A 20,867-nucleotide genomic window follows, 5' to 3' on the forward strand; every position below is an offset into this window, starting at 1 on the left:
TGCTATCCCCATACCACAGATAAGGAAACTGAGACTCGAGCACAAAGGCAATGGTCACACAGGTAGTAATGGCAGGGATGGAACTGGAGCTGAAACACTTGGGTTCCAGATGTCGTGCACTTACTTCAAACAGGTGAAGTCAGCACTGATGTAGGTCATTTCAGGCTGATGTCTTTCCCTAAGAGTGTTTGTTTTAAAGTAAGCTCCACAACCAACGTGGGGCTTGAACTCATGACCTCAAGATCAAGAGTCACGTGCTCTACCAACTGAGGCAGCCAGGCACCTCAAGGTTTTTTTTGTTTTTTGTTTTTGAGAGAGAGCAACAGAGCGCACATGCGGGACTGTGAAATCATAATCTGAGCCAAAATTAAACATCAGATGCTTTTAAACTTTTTTTTTTAAATGTTTGTTTTTGAGAGAGAGAGAGTGCAAATGAGGGAGGGGCAGAGAGAGAGGGAGACAGAATCTGAAGCAGGTTCCAGGCTCTGGGCTGTCAGCACAGAGCTGGATGTGGGGCTCAAACCCACAAACTGTGAGATCATGACCTGAGCCGAAGCTTAACCGACTGAGCCACCAAGGCGCCCCTCCGAGTGTTTGGTTTTTAATAGCCAAGGGTCACCCTGATAATAAAGTGAGGCTTTATAGGGATTCAAATAAAACGGGAAGATTTGGGGGGAAAACCCCTTCACATGATATGCAGACACACACTGCAGATTCTAAGTGTGAGGAAGATTGCTAAAGAGTTCCTGGAAGTTACTGAGTTTTAATCAGATTTAGAAAGAAAGAACAGTATTGACTGATATCCAAATGTATTTTATGTTTATTTGGAGAGACAAAGAACATGAGCAGGGGAAGGGCAGAGAGAGAGGGAGAGAATCCCAAGCAGGCTCCGTACTCAAGCCTGACACATGGCTTGAACTGAGAACTGTGAGATCATGATCTGAGCTGAAATCAAGAGTCGGATGCTTAACCAACTAGGGCACCCAGGCGTCCCCAAATGTATTTCCTAACTCTCAGGCACGGCATAGTATTAGGCTAGTCCTTGGGTTTATTGTCCATGAGAAGTGAGAAAGAGTCCAGGTGAGCAGGCATGCCACTACTTGGCCATGTGGCTTGATTCTGCTTCCTAGCGAGCCCAGCTGGATGTGGGTAAGAGTCCAGCAGACGGAAGCAGCTGCAGAACGCTTCTCAGTCCCCTGACGGGCCCTGAGGACACTGCACCCTGCCAACTCTTCCAGGTTCATGGGGATTGAAGCCTACGGAGAGAGCATTGACAGGACCATGATGTACTACGGGTTGCCTTTTGTCCAAGAAGCAGATTTTCCCTTCAACAATTATCTCAGTGAGCTGAACGCTCCTTCTGGGAACGGTGTGTTTGAGGTTATCACATCCTGGATGGAAAACATGCCAGAAGGAAAATGGCCTAACTGGATGGTAAGTCCTCATGCCTGATCAGCACGTCTGGGGCTGTGGTGCCTGTTGAATAGTCACCCCTAACTCGAGGGCTAGGTCTGTAAACAGGCGTCACCCTTCCCTTCATCGGTGATTCTTCAGGGAGCCAGGCCTATCCCAGCTTCTGACCAGGTTTTTGTCATTTTTCTTCATTCTTTTTCTTCTGGTTCTCAGACTAATCTTATCGGTCTTGGAGTTTGCTGATTTCTCTGTCAGTTCAAATCTGTCCAGCCCTTCTCAATGAGTTTTTCCTTTCAGTGCTCATACTTTTCAACTCTGAAATTTCTTTCCGGTTCTTTCTTCTATCCTTTTTATTGACAGTATCTATTTGATGAGACACTGTCCTCACACTTTTCTTTGAACATATGGATAGCAGTTGACTTAAATGTCTTTGTCTGCTAGGCCAGTGTTTCTTCATCCACATTTTCTATTGACTGCTTTTTCTATTATGGGTTGTATTTTCCTGTTTTCTTTGCATTCCTTTTTATTGTTGAAAACTGGATATTTTAAATAATGTAGTAATGTAGGAAAACCCCTTCTCTCCTCCCTGGTGTTTATTGTTGCTGTTTCTTTAGTGACTTCCCTGGATTAATTTTGTAAAATCTGTACTCTTTGTTGGGTGTGGCCACTGAAGTGTCTGCTTGGTCAGATTATCAACTAATGATTTGAAGAGATTCCTGAAATACGGTGAACCATGAAGTCTCCCAGCCTTTGCTGAGGGACTGTGTGTGTTGGGGTGTGCTTTCAGCACTTTGGCAGGCAGTTGGTAGTTCTACCTTAGTCTTCACTTTCTGCTTGCACTGAGTTTCAAGGTTAGCCAGAGATGAGAGATTAGAGCCTTCTCAAGTCTTCCCAGGGTATCTGCACATGTTCCAGATTCCAAAAATCTGTCAGAGCCTTTCAAAGGCTCTTATGGTCACCTCATTCCCCAGCTTTTAAGGTTTTTGGTCTCTGTTTAGCCCCAATTGGCAATACCTCCTCAGGCAGATGTGATGCTAAATAACTGTTGCTGATTATTTCTGGCCAATATCTCAGGGATAGGGCATCTTTCTAATTAAAAAAAAAAAATCCAACTAAAAGCGAGTGCTAGAAAGGTCAAATTGTGACAGTTCTCTAAATGGAGCTTTTGGTGAACTCTAAACCTATTCTGCCCACCGTCCCCCCCCCCCCCCCGCCCCCCACTACCCGGTAGCTCCTGGTTTTCACAGCTACAGTAGTTGCTAGACTGAGGTTTTCAAGGCTATCGTAGATCCAAGGGGCAGGAGTTCAGGACCAGTTAAAATGACACAAAGCTTGCTGTTTTTCTTGAGTAAATACTTCTTAAGATTACTGAAGGCCTTTAGCTAGTTTCCAGAGTTCTGAAACAGTGGATTTTGTTTTCGCCAGCATTCTCCTTGAGATTTTGGAGGTCTTTCCTCCACCATTCCACAAGGCCCTTCTCTATTTTATAATGGAGTTTTAGCACTTGTATTTTTCATATACTGAGAGTCTCCATTAGCTTAGGTGACTGGGATCTCAGCCTATGAGAGGCCCCAATCTCTGTCCACTGCTGTGAACTACCTGCGGAAATATTTCTTGATTTCAGTCCTGAAATTGAAAGTGCCCTAAGTCCAGAAAGTTTGAGAAACCATAGGGTTTCTTATCAAATGCTCTCGAGATAATGAAAATAAACAGAGGTGATATTTGACTTTTCTGACCATAAAAATAGAGAAATAATTTACAGTGGTCTACAAAAAGGTAACTGTAGATAGTTTTTAGTACATCTAAAAAAAAAAAAAAAAACAAAACTCCTTTTTTCGTGAACTGTAACAACCAAGTTCCTATTCTTAGACTCAAAATCAAAGGCTGGTTTTGCATTATACCCTAATTTGAATAAGTGATATAACGTCTCAGAGCTTGTCGTTTCATCATTGTACACTGGAGAGAATACCTGACAGGGGAGGAGGGCAAGAAGATAGAAGGTAGGTGGGAAAGAATTTTTTTTTTAAAGCTTATTTATTTAAGTAATCTCCACACCCAATGTGGGGCTTGAATTCACCCAGGACCGAGTTGCATGCTCTTCCGACTGAGCCAGCCAGGTACCCCGAAAGTACTTTTTCAAAACTGAAAGTCCATGCTCAGCAAATGCACATGAGACCGAGTTGTGGTATATGGAGAGAACTGCTAGGTGATTTAAATAAACTCTTAAGGGCTAGGTAATATATATCATAATATGTAATTAGAGAATTCAGCATAGAAATACCAAATTTAAAAACAGGAAACACATTAGAAAATTTTCTCTTAGACTGTGTACATTTCTCTATAAAAGTTGATTTATCTTTAAAATTTGTTTCGAATAGTTCAAGTCACACACACCAGAAACTGCTCCTACCCCTTCCACCTGTTCCCTCCTTGTTGTGCCCTCAATGGGGTAAACATTTTTGTTTCCTGTCCATATTCTCTCATCCAAATGTGTGAAAATATTAACATGCACCCTCGTACACTTTATCACATTTGCAACATCACTGCGAAGTAAATTGTTAACACCATTCTGTTGATCATAATGGCCAAGACAGTAAATTGGTCAGTTACACAGCAAATAGCAAGCAGTAAGCAGCATTGGTACTCAAAGCCAGGCTTGCTGATACCATGGTACTCACAGCTAACTTTGTTTTTCTGCCTGATGAACTTTTTGTGCAATAGGGTAAGTTTTCCAGACAACTGTATATTAAGCTACGTCCTTAAAAATATCTGCCTTTCAGATCGGTGGACCGGACCGTGCCCGGCTGACTTCTCGTTTGGGGGCAGAATATGTCAACATCATGAACATGCTTGTTTTCACACTCCCTGGAACCCCCATAACTTACTATGGGGAAGAAATAGGAATGAGAAATATTTTAGTCACAAATCTCAACGAAAGCTATGACGTTGTAAGTTAATATAATCTAACTACATGAAACTAGAGAATTTACTTCTATTCTACTGACGAAAACGATTATTTTGCTTTCCTTTCGTACTATTAGACAGTCACCTTTCTTTGTTGGGAGCTAAGAATACTGTTTCCTAAGCCGCACAACTGAATTTCTTGTGTAGAGCCCAGGAATCTACATTTTAAAGATGTTTTCCAGCTGATTCGTAGACATACTAGAATTTGAGAACCTGTGTTCTGAGTTGGGAATATTACTCAGTGCCCTCTACCTGGAACACAGAGGTCTGTACTGCTAGATTCTGACCACAGCACAAAGATTCTTCCTTTCATGTTAACAAATGTAATGCACAGCCCCAGACTTGAGTGGTTTTTGTTTGTGAGGCTATGGATCTCAAAATTGTGTTCTTAGGCGAACCCATAATAATCTGTGTGGTTAGCTTGCAGTGTTGGAGATCCAATTTCCCTAACATTTGGTGTACATTTGTGTGTGTGTGTTCACGTGCAACAACCAGGCTGAATAAAAGCGGGCAGAATTTAGGCTTACTTGTACATGGGTGCATACCTGAACTCATCGCCACTACACCACAGAACGTGTTGGCAATCGCACATTTTGAAATCCTACGTTACTCATTTTTAGGGAAAAGCTGCAAAGATTCTAAGCATGTATCAAAGTCCAGTTACCATAATCTATTCAAACTCAAGATGTCACTGTTTTCCAATTAAAAGTGAGAAGCCGGTTTATGTACTGAATGTTGAAGCTTTTTCATTATGAATGCTAATAAATACAAGTACTAAGAAGTACAGGGAATTAAATAATTATGAAGTAAACCATGACCAAATTATATTTTTTTAATAACTATTGTTTTCTCTTTATGGTCTTTGACACAGGATACCCTTTTCTCCAAGTCACCGATGCAGTGGGACAATAGCTCAAATGCTGGTTTTTCTGAAGCCAGTCACACGTGGTTACCCACCAGTTCAGATTACCACACTGTGAATGTTGATGTAAGTATCAATGAAAATGTTATGCTGATTCCAGAAATAGGAAATGAGTTTCTGTGCTGACAACGAACAGTCACCCTGAGGGTGCCCAAGACCTTAACTGATGCTCTCTTTAAATTAATCACATAGACTTAGAGTTTTTAAGTGATGTTTTTGTGGAAGTACAGGCTGGTACAGAAGTGCACCATGTGGAGTATCCTATGGAATACACAGCTAATCACTGGAATGACTTTGAGAACTCTGAGCTATTAAGGAGATTTTATGGAGGTCTTTCAGCAAGCCCAGCTATCTGTCCTCCTTTCCCGCCTTTGAAAGGAAGGAAAGAAGATTAAGGATAATTACCTGAAGAAACCAAGATGTCACCAAATCCTAAAAGGAGCTGTTCTCGAAAAGCACACCCTTTGGCTTTTGGCTACACTGTTTTCTATCATCGTAGTAGTCAAGGTTGCCAGATTCAGCTGGAGTTGCTGGAATATGCGCATTCCTGTTTAGAAAATCTGTTTGCTCAATTTGGCAAAGGGCTAAGTACATTTCCTTGGACCAGGACACTATGAAATGGCTTCAGGTGGAGTCACGTACTAGTGAAAATGTCATTGTTTAAACCACCTCAGGAGAAGAGAAATTCCTGGCATCCCATGAGACTTAAAAATTTTAAAGCAAAAATCTCCCCTTACCACAATCTACTAAGTATTTTGAAAACAATCTCGTAAGATTTTGAAAAAATTACTGAAATATAGCTGACACACAATATTATATCAGTTTCAGGTGTACAACAGTGATGGGACGATTCTGTACATTACTCAGTGCTCATCACAGTAAGTGCAGCCTCCCCAGGTTATTAATCTGTTTTGAGCTTCATGCAAACCCTCCTATTTCCACAACTCCCTGCTCCAAACTCCACAGAGGCTTCTGGGATAGTATTAGGTCCTTGAAAACAAAAAATATGTGTTTTAACATTTGTGTTTGAGAGTAAATGCATCTATTGGTTTTCAATTTGAGTCCAAGAGGTTAAGAAATCCTACATAAAAATATATACCAGAAAGATGAAAAAAGATAAATGCAAATTAAAACAATTTTTTCTATAACATTAACCAAGTCTTTCAAATGATCAGGAGTAATGCTTGGAGGAATGCTAAATCGTAACACAATGTCTCAGGCTAAGCTATTTAATAAAATACATTCATAAGAGCCCTAGAGACAGGTAAGAATTTAATTTCTAAAAGAAAGTAAAATCAAGCTTCTCATAATGACTAAAGGCAGACAACCAAAGACAAGGAGTATCAAAATGCGAAAGTAAATGGATCGCCAAGAAAGACACATTGGAGAAAAATTAAGAGGATGGAAGAGAACACCACTCTTAACAGAAAACTGTTAAAGTAGAGGAAATATGGCAAACAGAAGACTTTGTTATTGTTATATTGTCTTATGGAGTCTCTTGATTCTCTTAAAAAAGGAATCAGAGGGGAGCCTGGCTGGCTCAGTGGGTGGAGCATGTGTCTCTTGATCCTTGGGGTTCTGAGTTTGAGCTCCACGTGGGGTGTACAGGTGATTTAAATAAGTAAAACTTAAAAAAAAGTGATTAGAGCGTGTAGGTACGTAAAACATTGTGAAAGACTGAAACAGAAATTCTAATTAGGGTGCTGGAAAACTGATCCAGAGACTTCCCCCAGAATGCACTGAAAAAAGGCAAATAACAGTATGAAGAGAAAATTTTTGATATGCAATCAATCTAGAAATTGCAACATGAAATTCTAGAAGAGAAGAGAAACCAGAGGGAACTATATATTCAAAGAAAAATGGCAAGAATAAAGAAAAAAAGTCTAAAAATATGCAGAAACCAAAACCAAACTGCAAAACAGACTGCCCAAGCAAAGGACTGAGAACTGGACTTGCTTAAGCGGATCCTAGAACATATCAGAACTTCAATCTTTAACGCTATGATGGAAACTTGATTCTAAACCTACAATCTTATATCCACTCAAACTAGCGTTCATGAATATAGACTTGGAAAAGCATGCACCCCAATTTTACCATAAATAAATTTTACCATAGCTTGTGAGAGAATAATCAGGGACTGAAACAAAACAAAAAGATGAATCTAAAAGAAAGACAGGATGTGGGGTGCCTGGCTGGCTCAGTCAGTAGAGCATGTGACTCCTGATCTTGGGGTTTTAAGTTGAAGCCCCACGTTGGGTATAAAGATTAAAGATAAAAAAATGTTAAAAAAATAATACATGATGTATAAAACACAGTAAGGAAAGGAATCAACAGAACTTCAGGATATTTTTTGGTACATCATGTAAAGTAAGATTAGTAAGATATTCTGGAACAAAAATCTTAGTGATTGATTTCTATATGGGAAGTGGCAGCAGGGAAGGGGAGAGAAAAGACAGAGAATGTGTGAGCGAGCAGGCTAAAGCACTCTTTTCAGGGCATGGACACAGAGTAACTCAACTGAACAATGCAGAATTCACTTCCTGTGGCACACTAGCACGCGTCAAGTGCAGAGCAGCTGGGGGCTACCACTTTAGCCCAGAGATAGAACACTTCCAGCACTGCAGAAGTTCTGCTGGACAGCACTGCTCCGGATGTTGAGAAAAGTATATTTTAAAACAGGCGTTACAATTTTAAGAGTGTCATTTTCAAAGAATAGAAGGAAAAATATTACATCAAAACAACCGATGTAAAAAGGATGAAAACAATAGTACAAATATAAATAAAAAATAAGGCTGTAGGAGTATGTCCAAACACATGGCAATCACCAATATAAGTGGGTCAAATTCACCTATTAAAAGATAAAAACTCTCAGATTAAGGTAAAGAGACAAAATCCAATATAGAGACATTGCTAAAACAAAAAATGCACATATAACCTTTTAGTAATTTCATTCCGAGAATACTTATATATGTGGAAAATGATAAATATTCAAGGATCTCCACTGCAACATTGTTTTTAATAGCAGAAGACTCTGGAAATGATTTAAATATTTTATCAAGAGAATTAATTATGGTTGACTTACACAATGGACTAGTATGCAGCTTTTAAAAAGAATGCACTGGTATCATGAGACCATCTCTACCCTGTACTAAGAAACAGAGTCCATTATGGTAGCATGCCTCCACTTGTATAGAGAAAAAGTATATTTACATCTATTTGCAAAGGCACAGGATGTAGCATAAATAGCAATAGTGTCTGTTTCTGAGACAAAAGGTGAAAAGCAAGGGGATGGTGTTAGGAAAAACCTTATTTAAATATTCCTCTTATAAATGAATTTTATACTGTGTGCATGGATTTCCTATTAAAAAAAAATAAGGTTACAAAAAGCAGGTGTGGAAATATTTAATAGCAGACAAAATAGAATTCAATATGAAAAGCATTATGAGACCAATGTAATTTTCAAAAACTGTTAAAGAACATTCCACTACAAGTCATGATCTATGCATCTAACAATAGCGTCCAAATATATAAAACAAGTACTATGAGAAATGCCAAGAGAAACTGACAAATCCACAATTACAGAGAGACACTTCAACATACTTCTAGAAAGTAGACACAGATAATAGTTAACACTTACTGGGCACTTCTTATGTGAGTGGCACTGAACTATGCTTTTCCATGCATCATCTAAGGCTATAGAAAATGTTAATAGTAATTTGACAAGTCATATACATATACCATATACATGTACCATAAATACCTTTGTGCCTGATAACAGAGAATAAACATTTTTCAAACATTCAGTAGATGTTCACTGAAGACCACACATTAGGCACCTGCCCCGCAGCAACAACAATGATAACAGCAATGACAGCCACCACCGCCGCAGTCAACATGGCTGGCAAGAGTCCACGGAAATGAACATTACCACTGATTTGGCAACAGCTCTTATGAAGACTAATTTGGCATTATGTTTCAAGTATACATACTCTCTGACGTAGTAATTGTCTTTCTGTCCTAAATAAATAATCCAAATACGGGAGAGGCACTAAAAATATGAGAAAATATTAGAAAGCTGAATGCTGAAATGAGAGGGATGGTTTTAAATTTGGTATATCCATTCAACCAAACATTATCCTGTTATTAAAATGACATTTTACTATAATCACAGGAGAAGGCGCTTGAAATTAAATTATGTATGTTCTATATAGCTGTGAAATAAACCCCAATCTTCTTTAATGAACACACATTAAAGAAGTATAATTTTTAAACTTTCCCTGTAGGCAGCATTTTGCTTTGCGTCCTTTTTTGCAACTTTCTGTTCACCACTGGCTACGTAAGGAACACGTGTCTGCTGAAGTTAAAGAGACCTCCAAACTATTCTACAAAAGAGAACAGGGAAGCCCTCCCAGTTCATGGCCACAGTGGCAGCCTTTCTTCCAGTTACAATGTAGCATAAAGGGACTGTAGTTAGGCAAGTTAAACACCAGGTAACTTAGACAGGGACACTGTTTTGAGATACCTAAAGTGGAGTCAAATTTGGTCTCTCATAACGTCTGGCCAAAATGCGAGCAGAACGCTGTGCACCCAATGACTCCCTGCATTTGCAGTATCTCTCGGTAGTTAAATAAACTACTCTTACCAACCTATCAATACTTACAATTTGGTAGTCATTTTAATGGGCAAAACCGAAGCAAACTTTTTTGGGAAATAAGTTCCTTATTTGATACTAAGACTACTAAAAAAAAAAAAAAAAAAAAAAAACCTGCTAACAACTATTTGAGAAGTGAATAATTAATTTTTTCTTTTTTTTTTTAAAATAGGTCCAAAAGACTCAGCCCAGATCAGCACTGAAGTTCTATCAAGAATTAAGTTTGCTTCATGTCAATGAGCTGCTCCTCAGCAGGGGCTGGTTTTGCTATCTGAGGAATAACAGCCACTCTGTCGTGTACACAAGAGAGCTGGATGGCATCGACCGAGTCTTTCTGGTGGTTCTGAATTTTGGAGACTCCTCACCGCTAAATCTAAAGGAAATGGTTCCCAATATTCCCACAAGAGCAAGCATAAGGTTAAGTACCAGTTTTGCCGACAAGGGCGGTGAGGTTGATACGCATGACATTTTACTGGACAAAGGAGAAGGCCTCGTCCTTGAATACAACACGAAGAATCTCCTTCATCACCAAACAGCTTTCAGAGACAGATGTTTTGTTTCTAATCGGGCGTGCTATTCCAGCACATTAAACCTACTGCACAGCTTGTGTTAAAGAGATGAAGACACTGACGTCCTGTTCCCTCCTAAGCATGTGCAGTAACTGCATGCACCACAGACGGCTGGGTAATACAACGTGAATGTAACAGCTTTAGAAAAGGTTCTCAAATGTTTTTTAAAAATAATAAAACTATCGCTTGCAGGAACTTGTAACTTTATTGAGCTAGCATCAGCGTAAGAGATGATCGGGACACCTGAGGACCCCGGACTAATGAATTCTAATGTGAAGAATGTTACCTCTTTTCATAAAATACAGACGTAGAAACTGGAGGACTTACTGCTGACGTGTCTAAAAGTGTTCATTAGCAAAGAGGCAGGACCTTGATTTGTAAACTTTTCAAAGGAAATGTTAGTTCGGACAGACAGAAACAGAGCTGTTCTGAAGGGGGAGCTGGGAGAGTTGTGTTGTCACCAAACCTTCCTTCACCCTGTCCTCCGTGTCCTTCTGAGGAGCACGGTTTGAAAACCCCTTTCCTAGGTTAAAGGGCACGTGTGCCAAAGGACAGAGCAGTAGAATCAAGTGAGATATACACGAGACAAAATGTGGATGGAGAAGCAAATTTTAAAAAATTACTAACTTAAAAAAAAATCTCACTGTTGCTTACCCAATTGGAAATAAGACTATGAAATATTTCAGTGTGTTTCCAATTCCCATGGAATGCAGCGTTTCAGAATTTTAGGTATTTCTTAAGATTCTCGAAAACACTGGTGCTGTCAAGTCCAAGTTCCTCGTACAAGAATTTAATTTGGGCTGTAATCTAAAAGAAATGCATTTAAAAAATTAGATAAAGGCCTTTGTGGTAAAACTCGAGGGCTACATCTCTTTGTCTATCCATCTTCACCTAACCACAAAGTCAGCCATTTATGGCAAGTCTACTTTTATTTGGGGACAGAGGCAGAAGGTGCTCCCAAACAGGTAAGATTCCATCACTCTCTTTAACAGCACTCACTTATCAAGTATAAGAGGGAACCTTTTCTCGACTCAGCATTCTTCCTTCTGCTCTTGGGCCTCAGCCACAGACCAGACAGTGACAAAGCAGCTGTCATAAACTCTGCTGCAACCAATGAAATGGTGACAGTGACAGATCTCTACTTGGGCATCTGTCAACTGAGAGGGGTTTGAAAACATACCTTTTTGTGAGAATCCTCAATCACATGATTGCCTCCGGGCTGAATATCTAACACAACATTGGGGGCCTGGTAGCCTGAAAGAGTTAACATATGCAACAATTAGAAGGTTTGTTTGAGATTCATTTCTCCCCTTTCCTCTCAAGTACGCTATTAAAATAATAGCAAAGGAAAAAGGCATAAACTATCACCAAGTAAGAGATGGGAGGGGGCAAGCAGCAAAAGACAAATTTCTGAAACAGAGAAAGCAACAGGAGGATGAGTGGCTGAGGACACTGGATGGAAGAGACTTGTTGGGCCACATGGAGAAGGTTGTGAAGCAAGAGGAAGCCAATGGCCCTGTGGAATCAGAGTCTTATGACCTGGAAATGCCAACTTTTGCAATGTGTAAGTGTGAGGCATGGAGGTGAAAACAAGGTGACTGAAACTTGCATGTGGGTCCCTTCCACCCTGAGCTCAGAGGGTCTTGCTAATAAGGAAGAAAAAGGTAAGAGTTCCTGTGCAATGAAATGGAAAGATCTAGAGGAAATTAACACAGCTAGTTTGGACACTGAAGCTCCAGAGCAAAAGCTTTTCTAGAAGTTTCCAGGAATAATGGCTCAATTCATATTGTTAAATGAATGAGTGTTGTATGACAGTATATCTCTAAGTTATACTTTGATGTTTAAATGTATTTTTCTTTGTGCCTTGCCTACCTTATTTTAAGACTGTCCTTTGAAAAAGGGGCAAGTCAGATATAGTTATTAGGTATGCCTCAACTCAGTAGTCAACACAGGAAAACCAACTGTCCAAACTCACGGGCAGATGATTTGGTCTGTGAAATAAAATGTACTAATCTGAGCAGTATGTGGTAGGTAACAGAACATTTAGCTATGCTCCCTGCTTCCAGGTGGTCTCCTACCTTCACCAGTGTCCTTAGCATGCTCCATAATGGCTTCCTTGAGTTTGTCAGTATAGTTTACAATTCCTTTCAGAGGTACACGCTCATCATTTTCATAAGCTGTGATGTGAATGGAAGGATAATGCTGAAAGAAAATAGATGTACAAGATTTGCATTATTCCTTATGGTCCTTTTCTACCTTATAGGTTATGAAAAATAACTCCATTTTTTTGACCTAAGTGCTAGATAATTTCTTCTCATTTCATATTGAGAGATCTACAGTATCATAGTACTAGACCACTTGCTACCTGGAATACCCTTTTCTTGGCTAGTGAGACCATGACCACATCTAACCTATTCTGAACTATTACATTGAAACAAACATGGAGTATGAGCAGAGATGGTGCTGAAAGTTGTTTGGGTATTATAAGCAGAAACAATCTAAAGCCCTACAAAATTCCGGGTCAGCATGGGTAAGTATTCTTTTGATTATCTTTTCTATCATTTTAGGATAGTTTATCAGAACTGTTATTCACTACCTGTGGTTTAATATTTTGATAGGGACAGTAACGTTTTATGTAGTTCTTGTGTTTTTCATCAGATGAAGGATTCCCCCATTCTTCTAATTCTTCTAATGTCAGAGGAAGTGTAGTATCCATCATGGTGTTGAGAACATCCAAGAAAGGTGCCTAAAAAAACAAACAAACAAACAAAAAAACCCCACAAAGCCAAAGAAATTTAAACTTTGACTAACAAATTGGTAGAATGAATTTCAGAAAAATATACTTTATGAATATAAATGCTGACATGAGAGAACAAAGGTCAAGAAGCCACGCTGATTCCCAGGAGGTAGACTACTCAGACCTACTCAGTCCTTAACTAGGGCCTGTGATTTATAACTGGCCTTTAAGGTATTCAGATATATATATATATATATATATATATATATATATATATATATATATGGGTTTATCTTCTAATTTCACAATTTTTTAGTTTGATGCCTTAGTGTACATTTTATATGAAAGTAATAAATGCTACCCCTTACATCCATTAGGATGGGTACTATTAAAAAGAAACAAAAATAACAAGTGATAACACGTGTTGGCAAGGATGTGGAGAAATTGGAACCCTTGTGCACTATTGGTGGGAATGTAAAATGGTGCAGATGGTATGCTAGTTTCTCAAAAAATCAAACTTAGAATTACCATATGATCCAGCAAATACATTCCTAGGTAAATCAGAGTCTTGAGGAGTATACCCATAGTCACAGCAGCATTATGCACAACAGCCAAAAAGGCGGAAGCAACCCAGTGTCCAATGGTGGATAAACGGGTAAGCAAAATATACACAATGACACAACAGATTATTATTCAGCCTTATAAAGTAAGGAAATTCTGACATAGGCTACAATAATGGATGGACCTTGAGGACTTGAGGATATCTCCAAGTGAAATAAGTCAGTTACAAAAAGACAAATATGTAGGATTCCATTTACAGGAGGTACAGGTATTCTAATTCAGAGACATAAAGGAGAGTGGTGGTTCTGAGGGGAAGGGGGAACTGGGGAGTTGCTATTCAATGAGTGTAGAGTTTTGGCTTTGCGAGGTGGAAAGAGTTCTGGAGACTGGTTCCACAACAATGTGAACATACTGGACACTACTGAACTATACATGTAAAAATAGTTAAGATGGTAAATTTTGTTATTTTATCACCATTAAAAATTATTAAAAAAAACCCCAACACATGAGTAAGCCCTACTTTATCAGTTGGACATTTTACCTTAAAATATGGGCAATAAATGTTGATTGAAGAAAGTCTAGATAGTATCCAAATTGAAATTAAGAAAAAAATCACTCACTGGCTTATAACCAGTATTAAAACATTTAGTAAAACAGCAGCTGCTTTTTTTCACTTAGCTTATAGTATTCTGTTAATGCTTTTCAGCTTTCTCTTGTATTGGCATTAACCTAGCAGGCAAATGCAGTTCCTTCCAGCTGCCTAGAATCTGAACTCCTTTTTTGCATTTAGACTATCCCTAACCTTATGAGGCAAAGCCTGCCTCTCACTACGGAGGTACTAAATGCCCCGTTTTTCCTTTCTTAGTTTTCCCTGCAGTTGTGGAGTATAACTACATGGCCTGGGTCTACCAAATCAGACATAATGCGCTCCAAACTTTGAATGGCAAGTTAGTGACTCAAAGAAGTAGGGACCATAGAGAATTTCCTCTGGCAAACGTGCCACATTTATATTGAGATTTTAGAAGCAGCACTGGCAGTATGAGGGGACTTGTACGCAGCAGTGGTGGCAGTGATAGCTTCACTGGGGCAGTTTTATGGTGTATTTTGGACATGTTTCTGGCTGTGGAGCCTCTAAGACTGGTACTATACCTGCTCCTCCCCACTACCTTTTAAAAAATCCCTTTTCTGCTTAAAGTAGAGCTGGTATTTGGTACTTCTAATTAAAACTATGAATTCTCTATTGTTGGATATTTACAGGTTGACTCTAATGAGCAACGTGGGATGAATATTCATATACTTTTTGATTATTTCCTTTCTAATTTCGAAAAGTCACAGACCAGTTGTATTTTCTTTATATTGTAAATAGCTTTGCTATTATTATCTTTGTATATAGATTCCCCCCTCTATATTTAGCATTTCTACTTAAAAAAGTAGATTTACAGATGAGGATTATTTAACACTTATTTACAAGTCCACAGTGTATATAGCCCCATCCTCAAAATAAAAGAAACCTGAAAATAATATGCTCTCTCCATCCCAGTCATTATTTTCTAGAGTACCTAACCAGGAGCACAGTGATGAAGGTGAAATGAACTGCTTTAATAGAACGTCATAATTTTGGACACCAGGAAGACTATACAGTTGCCCCTTGAGTGACATAGGTTCGAACTATGCAAGTCCACTTACATCTGGATTTTTTCAATAGATATACACACAGTACTGTACAAACATTTTTTTCTCTTCCTTATGATCTTAATAACATTTTCTTATCTCTAATTTATTTTAAGAACATAGTATGTGATACATAGAATATACAAAACATGTTAATCGACTGCTTACGTTATTGGTAAAGTTTCTGCTCAACAGGAGGCTATTTGCAGTTAAGTTTTTGGGGAGTCCAAAGTTTATCATGGGTTTCTGACTGCACGGGGATGGGGATGGGTCTGTGCCCCTGGCCCCCATGTTGTTCAAAGGTCAACTGTAGAGACTTTTAAGAATAAAGCAAGATATTTCAATCAAAGTACAGAAAAACTACCCCTTAAAGACCTTTAAGAATGGAGTATCTAAAAAACAGAGAGCCCCTACATCCAGGACTAAAAGGTTGATGGGCAGCACAGGCAACGGATTTCATGAATTCCAGAGTCACAGTGTGCTCTGCCTGAGTCCCTGGAACTGGTGAGTCATATATCCTTTGCCTCTTTTCTACCAACTCTACATGTTCTTAAAAATAAGAAATGGTCAATGAGTATAGCCATTAATATTCTTCAGTGGAAATTCTCAATGATGAATAAAGAACACTGTCCAGGAAGAAGGGATAAATAAAGGATAAGCAGTTAGATTAAGTTCAGAAGTTCTCCCAGAGCTACAATTCTGTGTTTAAAATTTTAAAGTTTTGTTATACTCCCTATGCTAGTGAATATGTTAGCAACTTCTTTAAAAATATTTGAGAGAGAGAGAGAAATGTGAAAAGATATAACAAATATTTTTTATAGAGCATCCTAGGGCTTTCCCACTTTCCCACTTTGTAAATAGAAGAGACAAAGTATACTCACCTCCAAAGTCACAGCTCTTAGGAGCTCTGGATTAGAATTACACAATGCTCCCACAAGCACCCCTCCAGCACTGAAAGCAGTCAAGGCTGTTAGACTTGGCTGAGAAAAGCCTTGGCCATGAAGCGTCTTAATGCAAGCCTCTAAGTCAGCAAGGCCATTGAGTTTTTTAGTTAGACGGCCATCAGCGTGCCACTGGAGGCCTAACTCACCACCACCCCTGAAATTAAAGGGCAAAAAAATTTTTTAGTGGGAAAAAAATATTAATGATATATTTCAGGGTCAGCAAACAATAGCCGGTGGGCAACAACTACCTGGAGGCCTGTTTTGTTTTTTTGTTTTGTTTTTTTTTTTTTTTAATGGCGTTAGAGCTAAGAATGGTTTATTTTTAAAGGTTGGGAGAAAAAACAACAACAAAAAACAATGAGGAATATACAACAGAGACCATAGGTGGCCTACAAAGCCTGAAATATTTACTATTTAGTTTTTCAGAGAAAGGGTTTGTCAATCCCTGATAAGAGACAGTCAAAAATGGGTTCCACAAATATGCTTTTATAAAAAAATAAGAGTCATTTGTCATTTTCTCTTTTCCGCTCACTCATTCACTCATTCACTCATTCAAAGTAAGCTCTATGCCCAACATGAGGCTTAAACTCATGACCCAAGGATCAATAAACTCAGCATGCTCTAAGCCAGTCAGGTCTCCCTCAACAAATCTGTTTTGAGTTGCTGCTTCTGCTTCTCAGGTATTGTACTAAATGTTGGCCTTAAAAATATAAAAAAGCAAAAGGTCCTCAGATGACTGTACACCCAGAGCTGAGAATCATTAGGTTAAATGATACAAGATTACAAATAAACTTTCTTAAAAAAATTGTTTTTAACGTTTACTTATTTTTGAGAGACAGAGCATAAGTGGGGGAGGGGTGGAGAGAGAGGGAGACACAGAATCTGAAGCAGGCTCCAGGCTCTGAGCACAGAGCCCGACACGGGGCTCGAAGCCCACAAACCATGAAATCATGACCTGAGCCAAAGTCAGACACTTAACTGACTGAACCACCCAGGCGCCCCACAAATAAACTTTCTTAAAAAAAAAAAAATCTACACACACACACACACACGCAAAAATCTCCTGCCTGAAGATCATAATTTTGGGGGGAAAGAAAAGAGCTGCCAAGCATGTGGTTGCTGCTTTCACACAAGTGTACTGCAGGTTATCACAGAAACAGTAGAAAGAACATCCACTTATTAGGTTAGGGGTATATACTTCTTAAAACAAATGCTTAAGAAGGAGAGGATACCTAATCCGAGTCTTGGAGGAAGAATATGAGAATATGAAAATATGAGACGCACAAAGAAAGGGAAAACATCAAGACACAGCATGTGCAAAGGCAGAGAGGAGAAAGTGTCATCTGAAAGGATGTAACAGGGCTGGAGTGCAGGGTGTGTCTGGGCAGTAATGAAAGATCTCACTACAGAGATAAGCCAGATCATTAGGACGTTAAATACTATAAGTAAGGAGTTTGGATTTTATTTTGGAGATAGGGAGATGGAGAAGGATTTTAAGCAGAAACATAAAATATTATTTGTGTCTTGAAAACAGCTAAAATAAAATGAAGTCAGAGTACACAGACTGGTACATGAATTCTAAAAATCTGGTGCAACCACAAAGGAAACAATCAACAAAACTAAAAGGCAACTGATGGAATGGGATACTTGCAAATGACATATCGGATAAAGGGCTAGTATCCAAAACCTATGAAGAACTCACAAAACTCCACACCTGAAAAGCAAATAAGTCAGTGAAGAAATGGGCAGAAGACATGGATAGATACTTTTCTAAAGAAAACATCCAGATGGCCAATAGGCACATGAAAACATGCTCAACGTCATTCCTCATCAGGGAAATACAAATCAAAACCACACCGAGATACCACCTCACGCCAGTCAGAGTGGCTAAAATGAACAAATCAGGAGACTATAGATGCTGGCGAGGATGTGGAGAAACGGGAACCCTCTTGCACGGTTGGTGGGAATGCAAGCTGGTGCAGCCGCTCTGGAAAACAGGGTGGAGGTTCCTCAAAAAATTAAAAATAGATCTATCCTATGACCCAGCAATAGCACTGCTAGGAATTTACCCAAGGGATATAGGAGTGCTGATGCATAGGGGCACTTGTACCCCAATGTTTACAGCAGCACTTTCAACAATAGCCAAATTATGGAAACAGCCTAAATGTCTATCAACTGACAAAGAAAGAAGATAATGGTTTATATATATACAATGGAATACTATTTGGCAATGAGAAAGAATGAAATCTGGCCATTTGTTGCAACATGGATGGAACTGGAGAGTATTATGCTAAGTGAAAAAAAAGTCAGGCAGAGAAAGACAGATACCATATGTTTTCACTGATATGTGGATCCTGAGAAACTTAACAGAAGACCATGGGGGAGAGGAAGGGGGGAAAAAAGTTACAGAGAGGGAGGGAGGCAAACCATAAGAGACTCTTGGATATTGAGAACAAAGTGAGGGTTGATGGGGGGTGGGGGAGAGGGGAAAGGGGTGACGGGCATTGAGGAGGGCACCTTTTGGGATGAGCACTGGGTAAACCAATTTGACAATAAATTATATATATATAAAAAAAAGAATAGCTCATTCATAGACTTAATTTCAAAATGTGTTAAATACTTGCTATTCTAAAGTGATCATCAAAGCTGTCGCTTGTTTTACTGTTATTTACCATATACCTACTGCTTTGCTTTCAGGTCTCATTTTTGCCCAAAGTAAAGAGGTCTCAATAGAATTAAAAAAAAAAAAAAAAAAAAAAATCTGGTGCAAGATCCTAAAAATCTACCCTTTTGCTTTCTGGATCAGCTAGTCTGTTAAATCAGCTTCTATCAGCACATGTTTAGGAATACATAAATTCAATAACACAAATGAGAAAATAAACTTTCCTCCCTGATATAGCATTGTTCTGGACATCTGTCACAACACTCATGTGCCAGGTAAAATGTGTTGACTCACCGAACGTGGCAATATGCTAATATCCATCCATCATCCACCAACACCCGTCTTTCAGGTCTGAAATTCATTTTTAAGTCCATTCCGTAAGCTCCATATACATGTACCAGGAGAGGTTTCTTCTGCAAGTCCTCAGAATCCGTTTTGTGGAAAATAGTCATTGGCACTGATTTTCCATCCTGGAAATGAAGAGTTACTACGCAATGTAAATAAAAGTTTTTTAAAACAGTTTATCCCTAATTTTATGCATTGCTTACTGATGTTGAATACAAACTTCATTTAATTGAGACAACGGAGGGGCTCCTGGCTGGCTCACTCGGTGGAGCATGTGACTCTTAAGAGTTGTGAGTTCAAGCCTCACGTTGGGTATAGAAATTACTTAAAAAAAAAAAAAAAGGACAACAGAGTTATGGTTAAGGTCTTTAAAAATACATCATGGTTCATCCCCATTTTTAGCTATTCTGCTGACCCATAATGCTAACTAGAAAAGAGCAGCAAAACTCAGGCTTGAAAACATTTTATGAAATGCAGCTTTCCAAGACAGTGAAGTGATTTTAAAGAGTTATTTACTACCTACTATTACTGTAATTTTTTTCTTTCAAGATTAAGTCAAAATATAGCTACCAAAATTAGACGTACTAGCATAGTTAATTTCCCCACACCTATGGCTAGATACTGACATTTCACATCTTTGCGTATTTACAAATAGGCTGACTAAAGAAGTTTTAACTGCTCAATTTTCTGTCCTCTATAGGCAGAATCCTCAACCATTAAGCGCCAGAATTTCACTTAGTTTCACTGTTCTTTCCACTTAGGATATGATAACTACAACATTTTGATGGATTGGTATATGGTATAGTTACACATTTCTAAAGCAAAACAAAGCCTAAAAATATATATTTTTTTCTTTTCTTTTTGAGTGTAAGAGGGGGAGGGGCAGAGAGAGAGACGGGAACAGGATCTGAAGCCAGCTCTGCGCTGGGAGTGGAGGACCTGATATGGGGCTTGAACTAACGAACCGTGAGATCATTACCTAACCTGAATTCGGATGCTCAACTGACTAAGCTCAACCGACTGCGCCCCTGTAAACATATTCTGTTGACAAAAAACCAAACACAAAAATCTGGAAAGTGATACAATAAATGGTAAACAATAATTATATCTAAGAGGTACAGCAAATGGGACTGAAAAGTAGTCATCTAAACTTTGTACATTCTGCACTTTTGTATTTATTCTAAGAAATGTGTATTGCTCTTGTATTAAAAAAATACACTTAAATAAAGATTTAAAAGAAAATCAACGAAGAAAAAAATTCATAAAGACAAAAAGGCTGTGTCATAATTCATTGCCAACACATATGAAATTATCTGATGTTTGATAGGTCAAGGTCTGAAAATTCCTTAAATCCAAAGGCCACAGTTTATTAATTTGTTCCCCACTTGCACAAATTTTCTTTTATACTTCTCACTCTGCCCTCAGTCT

The 20,867-nt window shown here is 38.7% G+C and overlaps 2 protein-coding genes across 5 annotated transcripts in view; one reads left to right on the plus strand and one right to left on the minus strand.

The window, feature by feature from the left end:
* SLC3A1 (solute carrier family 3 member 1) overlaps positions 1-10,563 on the plus strand; it is a 53,275-nt gene extending 42,712 nt beyond the window's left edge. The window contains exons 8-11 of the mRNA XM_047851299.1: positions 1,239-1,434; positions 4,194-4,361; positions 5,249-5,365; positions 10,123-10,563. Of these exons, the coding sequence (XP_047707255.1) occupies positions 1,239-1,434; positions 4,194-4,361; positions 5,249-5,365; positions 10,123-10,563 (922 nt within the window). The remainder of the gene's footprint in view (positions 1-1,238; positions 1,435-4,193; positions 4,362-5,248; positions 5,366-10,122) is intronic.
* The window catches only part of PREPL (prolyl endopeptidase like), a 58,134-nt gene continuing 45,952 nt past the window's right edge, over positions 8,686-20,867 (minus strand). For all 4 annotated transcript variants that reach the window (XM_047851296.1, XM_047851295.1, XM_047851297.1 and 1 more), the window contains 6 exons: positions 19,389-19,564; positions 16,370-16,586; positions 13,116-13,265; positions 12,598-12,721; positions 11,700-11,773; positions 8,686-11,326 (listed from right to left, as the gene is read on the minus strand). In XM_047851296.1, coding sequence (XP_047707252.1) covers positions 11,237-11,326; positions 11,700-11,773; positions 12,598-12,721; positions 13,116-13,265; positions 16,370-16,586; positions 19,389-19,564 — 831 coding nt within the window. In that variant the 3' untranslated portion in view covers positions 8,686-11,236. The remainder of the gene's footprint in view (positions 11,327-11,699; positions 11,774-12,597; positions 12,722-13,115; positions 13,266-16,369; positions 16,587-19,388; positions 19,565-20,867) is intronic.

The sequence above is a fragment of the Prionailurus viverrinus genome, chromosome A3 (assembly GCF_022837055.1).
Source record: "Prionailurus viverrinus isolate Anna chromosome A3, UM_Priviv_1.0, whole genome shotgun sequence".
NCBI classification, from domain to species: Eukaryota; Metazoa; Chordata; class Mammalia; order Carnivora; family Felidae; genus Prionailurus; species Prionailurus viverrinus.